This window comes from Orcinus orca, chromosome 2 (assembly GCF_937001465.1).
Source record: "Orcinus orca chromosome 2, mOrcOrc1.1, whole genome shotgun sequence".
Classification (NCBI taxonomy): Eukaryota; Metazoa; Chordata; class Mammalia; order Artiodactyla; family Delphinidae; genus Orcinus; species Orcinus orca.
In genome coordinates, this window is record NC_064560.1 from 198,617,773 (window position 1) to 198,635,428 (window position 17,656).

Sequence of the window (17,656 nt, forward strand, 5' to 3'; positions counted from 1 at the left end):
TGTGCCCTGGGATGACCTTCAAACTCTTTAACCCAGCGCTCCTCCCCGGCGGCATCCTGACCGGAGCACTGCGCCTGCCCCAGGGCTGCAGCCCCTCCCACGTCTACTTCCCGATTTGGGAAGGTACCAAGCCCCCTCCCTCCCAACCATCCACAGATCTGACTTCAGCTGGAAAGGCTTCCCTCACCCCGCCCCCATCCCGACTTTCTTAATCTCCGCGGCTTAGTTTGACACCTCCTCCAGGAAGCCTTCCTTGACCTCGAAGTCTTGGTTAAGAGCCGCTCCTCTGCACTCCCACAGCAGGCCAGACCAACCTGTGTAGAAGCTGCCTACTGATTTATTTTTTAAAAAATTTTATTTATTTGGCTGCACCAGGTCTTAGTTGCGGCATGCAAGATCTTTAGTTGTGGCATTAGAAAACTCTTAGTTGAGGCATGCGGGATCTAGTTCCCCAACCAGGGATCGAACCCACCAGGGCCCCCTACATTGGGAGCGCAGAGTCTTAACCACTGGAACCACCAGGGAAGCCCCTGCCTGTTGATTTCTATGTGGCTCAGTAGACTGTCACCCTGTGAGCCAAGGAACTTTCACTCCTAAACTCCATCATGTGCACAGCACAATAACTGCTCAAAAATATTTTTTTTCAATGAATGGTGAAAGGAATTACCAAATGAATATGCCACAAATCATATTAGCTGCACAGTCACTAATTTTTTTTAATTGAAGTATAGTGATTTACAATATTGTGTTAGTTTCAGGTGTATAGTGATTCAGTATTTTTGCAGGTTATATTCCATTGGAAGTTATTACAAGATAATGGGTATAGTTACCTGTGCTATACAGGAAATCCTTGCTGCTTAATTTTATACATAGTTGTTTGTTAATCCTATACCCCTAATTTGTCTTTCCCCGCTTCCCTCCCTTTGGTAACTGCTAGTCTGTTTTCTATGCCTGTGAGTCTGTTTCTGTTTTGTATATACGTTCATTTGTATTATTTTTTAGATTCCACGTGTGATATCATATAGTATTTGTCTTTGTCTGACTTACTTCATTAAGCATAATATTCCACATTGTTGCAAATGGCAGTATTTCACTCTTTTTTATGGTTGAGCAATATTCCATTGTGTGTGTGTGTGTGTGTGTGTGTGTGTGTGTGTGTGTGTGTGTGTGTGTACACCACATCTTCTTAACCCAGTTGTCTGTTGATGGGCTCTTAGGGCTCTTAGGTTGCTTCCATATCTTGGCTATTGTCAATAGCGCTGCTGTGAGCATTGAGGTGCATGTATCTTTTCAAATTAGTGTTTTTGTTTTTTCCAGATACATGCACAGGAGTGGGATTGCTGGATCATATGGTAACCCTATTTTTATTTTTTTAAGGAACCTCCATGCTGTTTTCCACAGTGGCTGCACCAGTTTACATTCCCACCAACAGTGTAGGAGGGTTCCCTTTTCTCTACACCCTCTCCAGCATTTATTTGTAGACTTTTTGATGATAGCCATTTTGACAGGTGTGAGGTGATACCTCATTGTGGTTTTGATTTGCACTAATTTTCTTAGTAATTTTTGAAGTCAGGAAGTGTGGACCCCCAACTTTGTCCTTCTTTTTCAAAATTGTTTGACCCTTCTGGGTCCCTTGTATTTCCATATGAATTTTAGGATAGGCTTGTCAATTTCTGCAAAAACGCCAGCTGGGATTTTGATAGGGATTGTGTTGAGTCTGTAGATCAGTTTGGATAATACTGCCATCTTAACAGTACTACATCTTCCAATATGTGAGCATGGGATGTCTTTTCATTTCTTTGGTCTCCTCTAGTTTTTTTCAACAATGTTTTGTAGTTTTTTTCAGTATGCAAGTCTTGTATTTTTTTGTTGTTAAAATTTCTAAGTATTTTATACTTTTTGCTGCTATTGTAAATAGAACTGTTTTCTTAATTTTATTTTTAGATTGTTCATTCTTAGTGTATAAAAATACAACTGATTTTTGTATATTGATCTTGTATCCTGAAACCTTGATGAACTTGTTGTTCTAATAAGTGTGTGTGTGTGTGTGTGTGTGTGTGTGTATATTCCTTACAGTTTGTTTTTTGTTTTTGTTTTGGCCATGCCGTGTGGCATGCGGGAACTTAGTTCCCCAACCAGGGATCAAACCTGTGCCCCCTGCATTGAGAGCTCGGAGTCTTAACCACTGGACTGCCAGGGAAGTCCCTTCCTAACAGTTTTCTATATACAAGCTCATGCCATCTACAAGTAGAGATAATTTTTACTCCTTCCTGTCCGATCAGGGTGCCTTTTATTTATCAGGACTAACTGCCCTAGCTGGAACCTCCAGTATGGTGTTGAATTCAAGCGGTGAAAATGAACATCCTGTCTTGTTTTTAATCGTGCATTTATTTGTATTGCCAAGTACCTTCAGTCTGTTTGAGTTACAAAGATATGTTAAGGAAAAGATGAAATACTTGCAGATGAATTGATACAATGAAATTCAGAAATTGCTTCAGAAAGCTGAGGGGATGGAGGGAGGTTGCATGGGGTGTGGATTGGCCTGACTGGCCACGACCAGCTGGCTGAATTGAAACAACAGCACATACAATGAACAGAGTTCAAATGTTAAATATTTTATTGGCTTCATCCATTCAACTTTTTGAAAAGTGGGTAGCTGATTTATCAATTTTTTTCACTTTGGTTTTTTTTTTTTTAATTTGGAATTAAAAAAAAATACACAGTGCTTTTTGGACCACATTTAAAGCTCTAGAACTTTCACTGGTCTAGTGCTGAGGACTTAACAGTACTTTCATGAGAAGATGATGTACGTTAGGGACTTTCCTGGTGGTCCAGTGGTTAAGAATCCGCCTTCCAATGCAGGGGGTGCAGGTTTGATCCCTGGTCAGGGAACTAAGATCCCACATGCCGCAGGGCTACTGAGCCCGTGCACCGCAACTAAGACCTTACACAGCCCAAAATAAATAAACATTATTTAAAAAAAAAAAAAAAGATGATGTATGTTCTGAGCAGGTACACTTGGCAGATACTATGCTCAGCTCCTCGGAGCTGCAACAGCATCACAGGATCTTTGTTCAGATTTTGATGGTGCTGTTAATACACCATGACTCACAGAGCCCTGCTTCCTGGAATGTCCCTCCTCGGAGGAAAAGTGATGTTCCTTCCTACAGAAGCATAATCTCTTATCACACTTTCAAAGGTCTGAGCAGATCTTGAAGTCTTAGAAAAAGGAAGGACATCTTCCCAAATTATACAAAATTGTTTAAACAACTTGCCATCCCCACAGGAAGGGGGGAAATACCAGTTGTGTGTACCAGGTATTCATTCAATCCACAAATATGTATCAGGTGCACCGGGCTGGCAGTGAACAAACTATATACGTGCTTGCCTTCGTGGCTGACAGACAGCAAGACGGACTGTAGACTAATTCCAGGACAATTGTGAGAAATGCCACCAAGAAAGGGAGAGGATGCAGGGAGTGTAGCCACAGGTAAACTGAGGCCAGGCAGTGGGAGGATTTAGCCTGGGACAGAGGGGCACGAAGACCATCCCAAGTAAGATATTGCTTCATGGGTACAGAGTTTCTGTTTGGGGTATGAAAAAGTTTGGGAAATACTGTTGATGGTTGCACAACATTTTGAATATAGTTCATGCCATTGAACCGTACACTTACAATGGTAAATGTTAGGTTATGTATACTTTACCGTCCCAGGTGGAGGAGCTGTGATGTGGTGCGTGAAGGCCTTGAGAGACCAGGCATCTAGGACACAGCCCAGGACAGGCTCCATCAATCACACGCTTTGAATGGGTCTTTGAATGGAAGAGCCGGTGTGGAAAAGAGCCGAGGTCTGTGGACAACCCACTGGGGAAGTGAGTAGTGGGAAACACAGTCCATTCATGGCCTCACCTCTTACCCATGACCATTTGGAGCTGCAGTTTCCTCATCTATCAAAAGGAATCAGTCATGATACTTAGAAGGTTCCAAACTCAAGTGAGAACCCAGAATGATAATTGTTGAAGCTGGCTGACGGGTATGTAGGGGCTCATAAAACAGCTCCCTTTACTTTGTGTGTGTGTAAACATACATAAAATTTACCATTTTAACCTTTTTTAAGTGTACAGGTCAGTGGAATCAAATACAATTACATTGTGCAACCATCACTACCGTCCATCTCCAGAACTTTTTCATCATCTCCAACTGGAACTCTGCCCCCATTAAATACCAACTCCCCCTCCCCCAGCCCCTGGCGACCACTATTCCCCTGTGTCTCTATGAATTTGACGGCTCCAGGGACCTCATATTAAGTGGAATCATACAGGGGACTTCCCTGGCAGTCCAATGGTTAAGACTCCGAGCTTCCACTGCAGGGGGCACAGGTTTGATCCCTGGTCAGGGAACTAAGATCCTGCATGCACCAGAGCCAAAAAAAAAAAAAAAGAAAGAAAATTTAATTAATAAAAAGAAGTGGAATCATAAATACAGTATTTGTCCTTCCGTGTCTGGCTTATTTCATGTAGCTTCCTGTCCTCAAGGTTTAGCCATGTCATAGCATGTGCCAGAATCTCCTTCCTCTTTAAGGCTGGATAATATTTCACTGTGTGTATGTACCACATTGTTTATCCATTGATTCACTGATGAGTGTGTTTGGATTGTTTCTACCTTTTGGCTAATATGAGTGACACTGCTATGAACACTGGTGTACAAATACCTTTTTGAGTCACTGCTTTCTGAGTATATACCCAGAAGTGAATTGCTGGATCATATGGTAATTGTTCATTTTTTGAGGGACCACCAAACTCTTTTACATTTTTTCAATAGCAGTTTGAGATATTCATATACTATATAATTCATTCACTTTGAAGGGTACAGTTCAGTGACTTTTACTATATTCACAGTATTGCATAGCCATCACAATCAATTTTTCAACACTATGATCACCCCAGAAAGAAACGCTGTACTCATTAAGTGGTCCCTCTCCACGGCTCTTCCCCGAAGTCCCTGGCCAGCCAGGCAGCTGCTACGTTGCGTCTACGCATTTGCCTATTCTGGACACTTCACGGGTTAAGACCATACAGTACATTCGTGGCCTTTTGTGACTGGCTTCTTTCAGTCGGCGTGGTTTTCAAGGTTCATTCTTTCCACGGCAACAATATTCCAAATAATATTCCATTGCACCGTTATACCACATTTATTTATCCATTCATCCATCCATTGACGGACATTTGGTCTGTTTCCACCTTTTGGCTTTTATGAGTAACGCTGCTATGGAAACGTGTGTACACATATCCTGAGGATACGGCGGGCTGACGACGTCATTTATATAAGGACTTCAGCATCCTCCGATTTTGATATTCTTGGGGGTCCCGGAACCAAGCTCCTGAGGGACAGATACCCAGGGAGGACTGTTGTGTGTTTTTGTGGACATATGTTTTCCATCTCTCCTGGGTAGATACCTAAGAGTGGAATTGCTGGATCATATGGTGATTCTATGCTTCACTTTTCCAGGCAGTGCCAGGCTGTTTTCCAGAAGGGCACCATTTTCCACTCCCATCAGCAGCATGTTGAGGGTCCAATTTCTCCACGTCCTTGTCAACATCTACTTGTCCCTCTCTGCTTTTTGCATGTGTTTTGGAAATCTCCAAAATAAAACAATTAGAAACTGTAAGTTAAAGTGTTTGGAAACTGTGAAGTGCTTACACTAATTTGTTAACAAATATTTGAGTGCCTGCCATGTGCCAAACACTAAGTACCTGGGATACATAAGAGAACAAAACAAACATCTCTATTCTTGGAAGTCAGGACTGGTCCTATTGGCTCTTCCTAAACCTCAATCTTTGGAGGCAAGGTCGTCAGACCCTAGCTCGGGGGCTGCGGGATAGAGAACCCAGTGGGAGCTGGCGTGCTTGCGCCCTGGTACCATCAGTAGGATTCTTCCCACCCGTAAGATAAAATGGAATAAGGGGCACCTCACGAAGATGAAACAACTTCAGACTTGGTGGAGCTGACCTACCAAATCCCCTCAGTATTCCTGGTATTGAGGACGTTTCTCAAGGGGTGGGCATGGGCCCCCACCCTCCACCCACCCCCCGTCCTAAAAAAGCAGCCCCATGGCAGACCATAGCAACTGCCTTCCCATTGGCTAAGTTGCTGGACAGTCTCCAATCCAGGCCCGAGGCTAATGGTTCCCCTTCAAGGCACACACAGTTAATCAGTTTCACCTTCCAGCTTTCTCTCCTCAGACGCCCACGTGTTCCCCAAATCTCAACACATCCAGGCTCTCAAGCCTGGCTCACTATGCTGGGAAGCCCCCCACTTCTGTTGAAGTGGGGTCAGCTTTGTATCAGCTGCCACCCCCTTCCTGGAGCACCCCCCTCCCCGGCCCTGCCCCACCAGCTGACCCCTCCTAGCTCTGTGCTTCCACCTCAGTTGGGGCTCTTGGCCTTCACCGTGGCCACCTTCCCCAGTGACACACCTCTCATCTGTGTGCAGGGCCAGTCCTTCGGCGGCATTCAATCAAAACGTGACAAATCCGTGCTTGGTAGGAACTACTGAAAGTTGAGGCCCGAGAGACAGCAAGGGCACAGTTAGCTAGAGGGGACTGGCACTTGCGGACCTGAGCCCGAGTAAGGCAGGCAACCTCACAGGACTCACAACAGGAGGAAAGGTCCTACCTGACCAGGCACCTGCTAAGCCCACTACCTAGTAAGCGCCAGAACAGGCTTTTAAGGTACCTCGGCTCCAATTTACAAGTAATGAGGTGCAGGACATGGCCGGCTCAGTCACTTTTGAACCCCAATAGACTGCTTTCTATACCTTTGCATTGCTTTTTTCATTTGCTAATCATGTACACTCATGTACCACACACCGTTAAAATTCACCCATTTTGTGTACTTTAAATTTTAATAAACATATACAGCTGTGCAGCCACCGCCTCAAGTTTTGGGGCACGGAATCTTGTCCCTCTGCAGTTACGTCCCTACCAGGACTCCTGGCGCCAGGCAACCCACTGAGCTGCTTTTTGTTGTCGTAGTTGTGCCTCTTCTAGAGTTTTACGAAAATGCAATCACAGTAGGTGGCTGTTTCTGTCTGGCTTCTTCCACTTTGTTTACCTAGGTCTCTTGTTTTCTCAGTTCTCAGCATACAGGTCTTGTAAAACTTCTTGTAAAATTTATTCCTATATGGTATTATGCATTTTAAAATATTAATGACTTTTTTGTTGCTAACAAAATTTCAATTTGATCTCGTATCTTAGGATTTTGCTATACTTATTCTTGTACCAATTTTGTAGATTCCTTTCCTATTGTGCTCACAGCCACATAACCTGTGAATAAGGCATGTTTTTCCACCTCGCACCACACCTTTGTCTCTGCTTTTCAGCACTCGCTACTCTCCTAGGCAGGGTGGGACCTAACCCTGGACTTGGCAGCAGCTGGCTCGAGACCCTGCCAGCCTGAGGAGCATCGCCTCCAGGTCGTGTTCGTGTGTCCTTCAGCTCAACGCCTCACCCCCGCCACCCCCGCCGGGTCTGGGCATCACGGTCTCCACGGTCCAGTCACTGGCACACGAGTTCTGGGGGTAGTACAGTTCCAAAGTACACGTATCTGCCATAAATGCTTTCCAGTAACTCAGAAAACATGCTCAGTGGGAGATCTTTTTTTAAGTGGGAGACTACTTATACAGGCTCTCAGTTTGTTTCTCTGAAATGCTCCTTTTGATTTAAGTGGAATCCTCTATATTCCTACTAGACACGGGAAACATGGAAGAAAACTACCCCTTTGCCCTGGCCCTTCAATTCCTAATTCCTGAACAGCGTGGACACCTGAATTCTCTCCTTAGACGAATGGGAGGTAAGAACTTCCACTGCATTAGATTACAAGGATTAAAGGCGATTACTTTACCAGGCACTTGGTACCCACTGAACACTAGGTGACACCTTCCGCAGTATAAAGACGCTCAAGTCCTCTCCCTGCCCCCTATTAATCACGGTCACTCTTCACGTGGTCTTAGGCTCAGGATCCAGATCCTGTACAGAGCTGCTACCACCAACTTTCCCACAGCTTACGCCTCTCCAACCGCTGCTCACAGCTATCGGCACCTTCTCTACAGCCACCTCGCCCGACGCTCAATAAGGAACCAGAGGCCCAGGAGCAGAGGTGGTTTCAGGTGGAACGGCGCTCAATAAGTACGCGTGGTACAGAACTTCCAGACATTCCTAAGGCCAAGGTAGTTCAGAGACGATATTTAGAGCATCAGATACGTTTCACAAATACCGTCAAAGCACAGTTTGGACATGAAAATCCTACGGGACAATGGCTGTTATTAGGAAATTTAACACATAGTGTCAGATTCACCTGTTCTCATCTGTGTCTTTTAAGGATATATGCTCTGGGAATTCCCTGGTCGTCCAGTAGTTAAGACTCCAAGCTTCCATTGCAGGGGGTGTGGGTTCAATCCCTGGTCAGGGAACTAAGATACCACCTAAGATCCTGCACGCTGCACAGCCAAAAAAAAACAAACAAAAACAAAAATCCCCAAAAAACACATCACGAGAACGTATGCTCATCCCCCACCTGCCCCCTGAGAGTGCACCCTGGGAAGATCGCAGTAGTAAGACTCCGGCAGTCAACACCAATCATCTACTTCCTTGGCTCCTCGTAGGCAAGATGTACACACCTAACATTTTACATTCTGGGACCATCCCGTCATCTATACTCTCCCCCCCCTCCAAAATAAGACATTTTCACATAAGTTCTTTTTAATTTATCTGTATTTGTTACAACTTTTAAAGCAGAATGTGACTTGAGCGCTACGTCTCCATTCACAAAACTTGCTCCGAGTCACTTTTCAAACAGCTTTACAACATGCCTAGATAGGCTTATAATTCTGCTACTCTCAACACTACTTTTCTGTGGAAAACAAGCCCTATGTATGGACAGTGACTCCCATCAAGTTGGTTCAGTTGAACATACTAATTCCTAGGGGTCTGGCACATGCAGTCAATACAGGCGATGGAAGGTTTAAAAAGTAAATCCCAGAAGATGAAAGTTGCTTTAAGAAGTATTTTCTTTTAAACATCAAGGTATATACTTCAGAACACTTCAGCGACAGAAGTTCTGGTCTACTAAAGAATCCGCCTGATAGCTAAACACTTCAGACCATGAAGTTAACATAGGTTACATACACCTTACAACAAACGCTACTTCCGTCTGTTAAAATAAGCCAACATGAAACTAGAAAAAAACTAGCTCTGCTTTTAGTGCCTAAAGTATCACAGTATCACACTTAGTAGAAAGAAATCTTATCTTCCCCTTAAGTAGTTGTCATGCCATACAGGTTTTTAAATGTTAACAAAAATAAAGAAATACTTGAAAACATATTATCAGAAGAAATGAAAACAAGAGTGTTGAACACGCGGCCACGTAATCCTCAGGCAGAGCTCAGTCTACTTCTTCCATGCGGGACGTGTCATCATCTCCTTCGAGGGGCGGCATCTCCTCAGTTACAGCAGCACTGCTGTCGTCAGCAGTGGGGTCATCTTCATCAATACCTTTTTGGAAATAAACACCATGGATTAGATTTCCTAAAGCCACCTAACTATCCCAACACTGCCAGTTCATACCCACTTTCCAAGGCTGAGCAATTACTTTACAGGGTGTATGACCCTGTTTCATTCTTTATCCTGTACAATCAAAAGGCCTATTTTATACCCGTTTAACTCATGTGACTTAGGGTTTCCCAAACTGAATGGGACAGCCCAACTTTCTTCAAATTGCTGAAAGTTATGTTACCCTTTTCAACAGTCATGTGTTTAAGCTTTTCCAATAGTACTGACACGTGGTATTTGCACAAGGCTTACCAAGACCAAGTTTGATCATCCTATAGATCCTGTTAGCATGTGTCTGGGGATCCTCCAGACTGAAGCCAGAAGACAGGAGCGCCGTTTCGTACAGCAGGATGACCAGATCCTTCACAGACTTGTCATTCTTGTCAGCCTCTGCCTTTTGCCTCAAGGTCTCAATGATGGAATGGTCAGGGTTTATCTCCAGGTGCTTCTTCGCTGCCATGTAACCCATTGTTGAGTTGTCTCTCAGCGCCTGAGCCTTCATGATCCTTTCCATGTTTGCCGTCCAGCCATATGTGCTTGTGACAATGCAGCACGGGGATGTCACCAATCGGTTAGACACGACCACCTACAATCAAAACACAGTGATAACGAGGCCTCAGAAGATTTCATATTCTAACTTGTAAGTACTTGTTACCAGCTTTATTATGAACATTTAAGGAACTTCAGTATTGACGAATCAGAAATACCATTTGCAAACTCAGATACCTGACGCTTTCTTCCTGTGAGTTCTCTTACACTTGAAGTCTTTAAGAATCTTGAGATCTATATCCATCACTAAATGGAAATGCTAAAGTTTTCTATTAGTAAGTTAAGAAAACTTCAGTTTGAAAAACACCTGACACTCCTTTTAAATGTAGGTGAGAAGACTGTATTCACACACCTTTTCAACTTTCTTCTCCAAGATGTCCTTCATGATTTTGCAGAGGTTTTCAAACTTTGTCTTTTTTTCTTCCTGTTTCTTTTTCTCTTCTTCGTCCTCTGGAAGTTCCAGGCCCTCTTTGGTGACTGACACTAAGGTCTTCCCCTCAAACTCCTTCAGCTGTTGCACACAATACTCATCAATAGGCTCGATCATGTAGATCACTTCCAAGCCATGCTTCCGAAGACGTTCCACAAAGGCAGAGTTAGCTACCTGGTCCTTAGTCTCACCTGATATATGAAAAAGTTTTAGATCCTTAACAGGAAGCAGTTTCATTTCCTTTTCTTTTTTCCTATGTAGTCTGATCTAACCACAGACAAGAGCTAGCTCACACTGTGTTGCCTATAGTAACCCCTACTAATTTATATGTAACACCACATGGGTAGAAAACACACCCAGCTGTTCCTATGGAATCACAAGCACAAAGATACGACTAACATTTACTGCCCATTACCTGTGATGTAATAGATGTGTTTCTGGTTTTCCTTCATTCTTGTACAGTAGTCCTTGAGGGAAACCATCTCATCACCAGAAGCAGAAGTGTAGTACCTCAACAGCTCTGAAAGTTTCTTTCGATTTTGAGAATCTTCATGTATCCCAAGCTGAAAAACAGGTGAGCTTAGGAAAACTTTCTCTGCATTAAAAAATCATTTAAAACGAGAAGCCAGTTTGACTACCAGTCCTAATGGTCAAGTGTGTTTACAACTTACCTTAATGTTTTTAGAGAACTGCTCATAAAACTTCTTGTAGTTTTCTTTATCTTCTGCCAGTTCAGTGAAGAGTTCTAAGCATTTTTTGACCAAATTCTTCCTAATAACTTTCAAAATTTTGCTTTGTTGCAACATCTCACGGGAAATGTTTAAAGGGAGATCCTCCGAGTCCACCACGCCTCTGATGAAGTCTGAAAAAACAGACCAAATGCGCTCAAGGTCACTCCAAGGACAAAATCGACAAAAAAACGTAAACCCAAAAAACCACAGACGAACGATTTTTTCCCCTTTGAAAATCGGGAGTTGATAGGCTGAACTCTGACCTGTGACGGCGACCGCTCTTTACGCCCAACCGCACTTACTCAGATACTCAGGGATCAGCTCCTCGCAGTTGTCCATGATGAAAACTCTGCGAACATACAACTTAATGTTGTTCTTTTTCTTTCTGTTTTCGAACAGGTCAAAGGGAGCACGTCTTGGGACAAAAAGAAGAGCTCTGAATTCCAACTGTCCTTCAACTGAAAAATGCTGTAATAAAACACAGCCAAGATCAAGACAATGCAATCAGCTTTCACCAACAGGTACCACTTAAACCCCAGAGCCAAACACTTGCAGTTACATAACTTCAAGACTTCGGGAGAAGGATGGGGCAGTGGGCAAGAGAAAGCTGCCAGAAACCACCCTCAAATTTAACAGTTTGAGGCAGACCACCTGCAGACACTAGGTTTGAAGCTCTCAGAACTCACCTTCACTGCCAAGTGATCTTCCCAGTCGTTGGTCAAGCTCTTGTAGAACTCTCCATACTCTTCATTACTAATGTCATCAGGATTTCTGGTCCAAATCGGCTTTGTTTTGTTCAGTTCTTCTTGATCAATGTATTTCTCCTTGATCTTCTTCTTCTTCTTCTTGTCACCATCCTTCTTTTCTTCTTCCTCTTCATCAGAGCCAACATCTTCTATCTCAGGTTTGTCCTCAGACTCCTTTTCTTCTTTTTCCTTTTCTTCTTCTTTGTCTTCCTTTTCTTCTGCCTCATCATCACTGACTTCTTTATCACGTTCCTTCTCCACCTTCAAAAGACGTAAGTAAATCACATCATCTCTCCATCCCAGAACTAAAAAAAATAAGCTAAACAGCACTGAGGCACTTACACCCAAAACCAACTGAAAGCAGTAAGTAGCCAGAAAGCTACTCATCAGTTTCTGATGTATCTCAATAGGCCTGGGTGCCTGGACAGAGTAAGACAGAGCTCCACCCACCAGCCCAATAAATACTGCAAATTCAGAACTCTTCTTTTACCAAGGACTCTAAAGACTGAAGATTCCAACTCAGTCGCTTTGGTTTCCTATGTGAAAAATATACAGAAACTCACAAAGAGAGTGATGGGATAGCCAATAAACTGAGAGTGCTTCTTCACAATCTCTTTTATTCTCCGTTCCTCTAAGTACTCAGTTTGGTCTTCTTTAAGATGCAGAATAACTTTTGTTCCACGACCCATAGGTTCTCCTGTAAAGGAAATGGAGAAACGAGCTCAATTTCAATCTCAATGGCCTAATCAAGGTTAACGAACATATAGCATCAATCTAGCTCTCCTAGCACTCATTTCAACATCCATGAAAGCAGGGGTTTACCCTTACTGCTAACGGAAAGACTCCCAGAGCAGTTAACGGCCAAGATACAGGCTATCCCACTTAAGGAAAACACAAATTTGTTTTTTTTGATTTTTTTTAAACACAAACTTCACAGCACCTTCAGGGGTCCACTGCCTACAGCACCCCACCCTCCACAAACGACTGACCCAGTAAGATGTCTACCGGATGCCCACCTGTATCAGTCCTCACTGTGAAGGATCCTCCTGCGGAAGACTCCCAGGCATACTGCTCATCATCGTTATGTTTGGTGATAACGGTCACTTTCTCGGCCACCAAATAGGCCGAATAAAACCCGACACCAAACTGGCCAATCATAGAAATATCTGCACCAGCCTGCAAAGCCTCCATAAACGCCTTGGTCCCAGACTTGGCAATGGTACCAAGATTGTTGATCAAATCGGCCTTGGTCATTCCAATCCCGGTGTCCACAATAGTGAGCGTCCGATCTTGCTTGTTCGGAATGAGGTTAATATGCAGCTCTTTCCCAGAGTCTAGTTTACTGGGATCTGTCAAGCTCTCATACCTGATCTTGTCCAGAGCCTATTTAAAAAACACAGAATATTACGCACAAGGCCTCTAAACGGTGAATTTTATACCGAAGCTAAATCCAAATTTTACATTGAAAGACTTACATCGGACGAATTCGAAATAAGCTCCCTCAAAAAGATCTCTTTATTCGAGTAGAATGTGTTGATGATCAGCGACATCAACTGGGCAATTTCCGCCTGGAAGGCGAACGTCTCCACCTCCTCCTCCTCCATCGGCTGGTCTTGGGTCTGGGTTTCCTCGGGCATCTGGAGAGGACACGGAGCCAGTGAGGCCGCCGGACGGGGTCCCGCCACGTCCCGCGCCCGCTTCGGAAGCCGGTGCGCGCACGAGGCACCGGCTGACAAAGGGATGACCTCATTCCGGGGCCCCAGAGCCGCCGCAGCCCACGCCGGCCGCACGGGCGCCGCTCCCGCGCGACTCCGCCATGACACCCCCCCCCTCCGCCGGCTGGGAACTGGGCCCGGGGACTCCTCCCAAGGCGCAGAACCCAGGCCCCCGCGGCCCCGGCCCCCGCCCCCGCTCCCCCAGAGCCCCAAGGCCCGCCCGCTCCCGCAGCGGGGAGGGGAGGAAAGGCCGCAGCAGGCCCGAGGCCTGCGAGACGCCACGGCCGCCCCGGCACCGCCTGCCGAGGGGCCCCGGCGGAGGGGGTTGCACCCGCCGCCGTCTCCCGCCCGGCCCCGGATCCCCGTGGAGCGCCCCCACCGTGGAGTCCACCCCCTCCGGAGCCCCCCCGCGCGAAGAGCCCCCACCCGCCGCCCCCTCACCTCGGCTGAAGGACCAAAAAGGCTCCGCAGCGACGCAGCACCAGGACGTACAAGCAACTGGCGCGCCGTCCCCGCGCCTCCCTTATATAGAGGCGAGCCCGCCCAGCGCGCGGCGCCTTTTCCAGAAGCCTCCCGAACCTTCCGGAAGAACCCTCCCCAACCGCCGCCGCGGCCGCGCGCCTGCGCCTGCGCCCTGGACGCCGCCCGCCCCTACCCTGGGCCCGCGCGGCCCCACGCCCTCGCGCCCCGCCCCCCACGGCCGCGCCGCGCGCGCCCGCGCGGACCGCAGGACGCCTGCGCGGCCCGGAGCTCTCGGGAAGGTCTCGCGCCTTCCGGGGCCATCACCCCTAGCCCTGCCCCCGCGCCCACTGCGTTCTGCGCGCCGTCGGCCCCGCCCCCACGACCCCTGCTCGGCGCGCGTCGGCCCAACGGCCGACCTGGTGAACCGCCACCCTTGTCCAGGCCGCGGGGAGTGCGACCGGGGGCTGAGTGCCCGGGGACTGAGTGCCCGTGCTTGCGGCTCTGTGAAGTGCAGAAAAGTAAACTCTCGGTGGTTAAAACGTGTCCCCAGGTTGTGGAAGCTTCGGGTCCTCCACCGTCAGGGCCCGAGACTGGGGGCCCGGGGCCAGGTTGGGGGCCTTGGGGCCGCATGTAGGAAATCGAAGCAGGGGTGAAGGGTCCGGTCCTGTGTCACAGGTATACGCCCGGCGCACTGATCAGAGGCTCAGAGCCACGGTTAGGGGTTTGGGGGCCCGGGGCAGTGATTGGGCATCCAGGGCTGTTTCGGGAGGTACGGGGCGCACTTTTTTGCCCGGGTCAGCGATTATGGGTTCAGGGTACAGGAATTCTGGCAACAGGTGCCTGCCAGAGCCTCGTTATGCAGAGGCCCGGGGCTCCGGCCTGGGTGTGGGGTGCAGAGGTGTGTGAGCGAGGGGTGACCCGCGTATGTGCATGGGGAGCAAAGGGGACCCCTGGGCCTCGTGGGGCTCCCGTGCAGCTGTTTCTGAAGCTGAGGCGGGATGGGGAACGAGGGCTTCCCCACACATCGGTATAGGCCCCACCTCAAGGCAGGCCACCGCTCGTATTTGGGGACTGGTCCTGTCCTTAGGCCCCGCTGCGACCAGGAAGAAATGTTGAAACGGACACAAAATACGGAATTCTCCCAGCTCTTGCTCAGTCCCTTGGGGACTTGTACCTACTTTGGGTTTGTTGTAAAATCGTATCCTTCAACGCGTTGCGGGCCCTAGTCTGGAATTCTGGGACGTGGTGACCATGCAAACTGACCCAGCTACGCGCATCATGATGTTGTAAAGCTCATCTCTTTTACTTATTCTTTTGTGTAGTTTGAGGTTTCCATACGAAGTATGTAATTCATGGTTGGGGTGATTAACTTGCTTTAAAAGCCAATTTCTTAATGGGAATTCCAAACGTGTTTAGAATAGTGCCAGATCACGGAAGAATTTTGGAGGCGGGGTGGCGTCTTTGGGCTTCACCCAGGTCAGTAAGCGGGGGCGGGGGCTGTTCACCGTTGAGGAAACCAACGCCCGGCAGTGCACCCCTGCCCCGCCCAGGCCTCTCCCGGTAAACCCTCCCCCTCCTCCCGGCTCCTTTGTCTCTAACTCCTCCCACCATTGCCCCCCCCTCCCCCCGGAACAATCTGGAAGCTCCTTAGGTTGTAAACAAACTTGACTGACGACTCCCTCCACTTCCTAGTCTCCAGAGAAACCCAGCTTTTCCAGCAACAGGGTTCTCCGCTGGGGCTGGAGACCCTTCAGGAGGCAGTGAAATCAACGCAGGGCGTCCTGACTAGCGTTAAAACAGGCAAAATAGCCTGGAAACTACCAGCCACGTGGTGAGGGTAGATGGGGGTTGTTATCGTTCGCTGGGGTGCGTTGTAAAATGTGTTTCTGGCCCCAGCTGTGTGTGGAAGCTCCCGGCGGCCCGGGTTTTCCCTGCGGCCTGGGCTGGGGGCGGGCAGGGGGGAGGAAGAGGAGAGGGAGCGGGGGAGGGGAGATGGGGTGGTAGCGCTGAAGTTTCGTTGTCGCCACTGCCACTGTCAGCCGCGCAAGGGCTCCCCTCCTGTAGCCCGGCAGCCGCCCTCCTGTTCTCCTGACTCGGAGGCCCGGCCCGCATCTTTCCACTCCACTCGGGCCACTGCCCGGGCGGTGTAAGATTTCTTGTAGAGCCGTTCAAGGCCCCGGCTGTGAAATTCTCGGTTTCTGGAGCTTTCTCCCCTCTCCTCCAGAGGCCGCTTGGGGAGCCAGGGCTTCCCAGCAAGCTCCGGCCTTAACACCCTTTTTCCAAATCCTCTTGCGCTCCGGCTCTCGCCTGCCTGCCTACCTCAGTCGCTGAGTACGAGGATCGTTTTGGCCTCGTCCCTCCAGACGCCTGGGACCGGTTCCACACCAACCGCCGGTGCCCTCCCGACCCTTCCGCTTGGTTATACCAGCAGCACGCTGGGGTTTCCCTCGTCCCCGCTGCTCCTTCGCTGCCCCCTCTTCAGACTCGTCCTCTCCCCCTGGCCTTTCGCTGGCCCTCTTCCAACTCCAGACTCGGGTGCTGACCTCACTTGCCCCACCTACCTGGCTTTCTTCCAGGGCTCACTAGCCAGATGACTGTCCCACCACCTTCTAGAACCCCAGGCATCCCCGCAGGGGACCTGGCGTGGTCCCTGCCACTTCTATCTCCTAGATACCTCTTGAGTCTGTCCACTTTCCTCCATCCTCGTCCCCCACCCCTCCCCCAGTGCTTGGAAGCCGCTCACCTGGAAGCCCTCCGTAGCCGCCAGACTGCTTCCTGCCTCTGCTCTGGTGTGTCTCCGCTCTGTAGCTGGGGCGAGCTGTGAGAGCCCAGATCTGGCCCCGTCAGTCCCCTTCTGCACACACTCCCCAGACACTGGCTGACACCCCGTCGCTCCAGAGAGAAAGACAGCTCCTTACCCAGGCCTGCCAGGCCTTGTGGGTGCCCCTGCCGCCCACCGGTGCTCAGTTCCCGCTGTGCTCCGCATCGCTCTCCTTTCAAACCTGACTCCACAAGCTGCCTCCACAGCGCCGTGCATACACCCTTCCTTCCACCTGAAACACCATCCCCTCTCAGTGTTCTAGTGGACCTTCCGCAAGAATTTCCTTAGGGACCCCTGCGCACCCCCATCTTACCTTTCTACCAGGCCCCGCCCATCCCCGATGGAAACAGGTCCTCAGGATGTGGGGCCCCTTCCCTCCTGGCCTGGGCACTGATGAGCCCTCCAGCCCTGCCGTCCACTCTCACTTCTTCCTTTTGCACCCAGCCGTCTCCTGCTCTCTCAACATTAACACATCTCCCAAGTCCTGCAGATTTAGCTCCTAAATATTTGTTGAACTCATCCCAAAGTGATCTTGCTGTCAGGAATCTGACCATTTTTCTCTACCATTTGAAACCTTTCAGTGTCCCTCCATTGATA

General features: G+C 48.2%; 1 protein-coding gene and 1 long non-coding RNA gene across 4 annotated transcripts in view; both read right to left on the minus strand.

Annotated features, from left to right (window-relative positions):
* LOC125963573 (uncharacterized) overlaps positions 1–17,656 on the minus strand; it is a 62,611-nt gene that overhangs the window by 31,195 nt on the left and 13,760 nt on the right. The gene's annotated exons all lie outside the window — the stretch shown is intronic.
* On the minus strand, positions 8,751–17,000 carry HSP90AA1 (heat shock protein 90 alpha family class A member 1). 3 transcript variants are annotated; one of them, XM_049706328.1, is made up of 11 exons: positions 16,982–17,000; positions 13,537–13,698; positions 13,078–13,444; positions 12,625–12,758; positions 12,002–12,322; positions 11,618–11,783; positions 11,256–11,446; positions 11,000–11,147; positions 10,507–10,775; positions 9,858–10,191; positions 8,751–9,548 (listed from the first exon to the last, which is right to left on the minus strand). In XM_049706328.1, the coding sequence occupies exons 2-11, from the start codon at positions 13,696–13,698 to the stop codon at positions 9,439–9,441; spliced, it is 2,202 nt and encodes a 733-aa protein (XP_049562285.1). In that variant the 5' UTR covers positions 16,982–17,000; the 3' UTR covers positions 8,751–9,438. The 3 variants fall into 3 exon arrangements, with proteins under 3 accessions (XP_049562285.1, XP_004262456.1, XP_049562286.1); XM_004262408.2 differs by lacking the exon at positions 16,982–17,000 and adding an exon at positions 14,218–14,402; XM_049706329.1 differs by lacking the exon at positions 16,982–17,000 and adding an exon at positions 13,997–14,015.

Bases quoted from the DNA above. Each gene is read 5' to 3' on its own strand.
- HSP90AA1 (XM_049706328.1), bottom strand. From the start codon at position 13,698: ATGCCCGAGGAAACCCAGACCCAAGACCAGCCGATGGAGGAGGAGGAG. The intron at 11,447-11,617 runs GTAAGTGCGGTT...CTGTTTTTTCAG, and splicing joins GCTGATCCCTGAGTATCTGA to ACTTCATCAGAGGCGTGGTG. The intron at 11,148-11,255 runs GTAAGTTGTAAA...CCTGTTTTTCAG, and splicing joins AGTTCTCTAAAAACATTAAG to CTTGGGATACATGAAGATTC.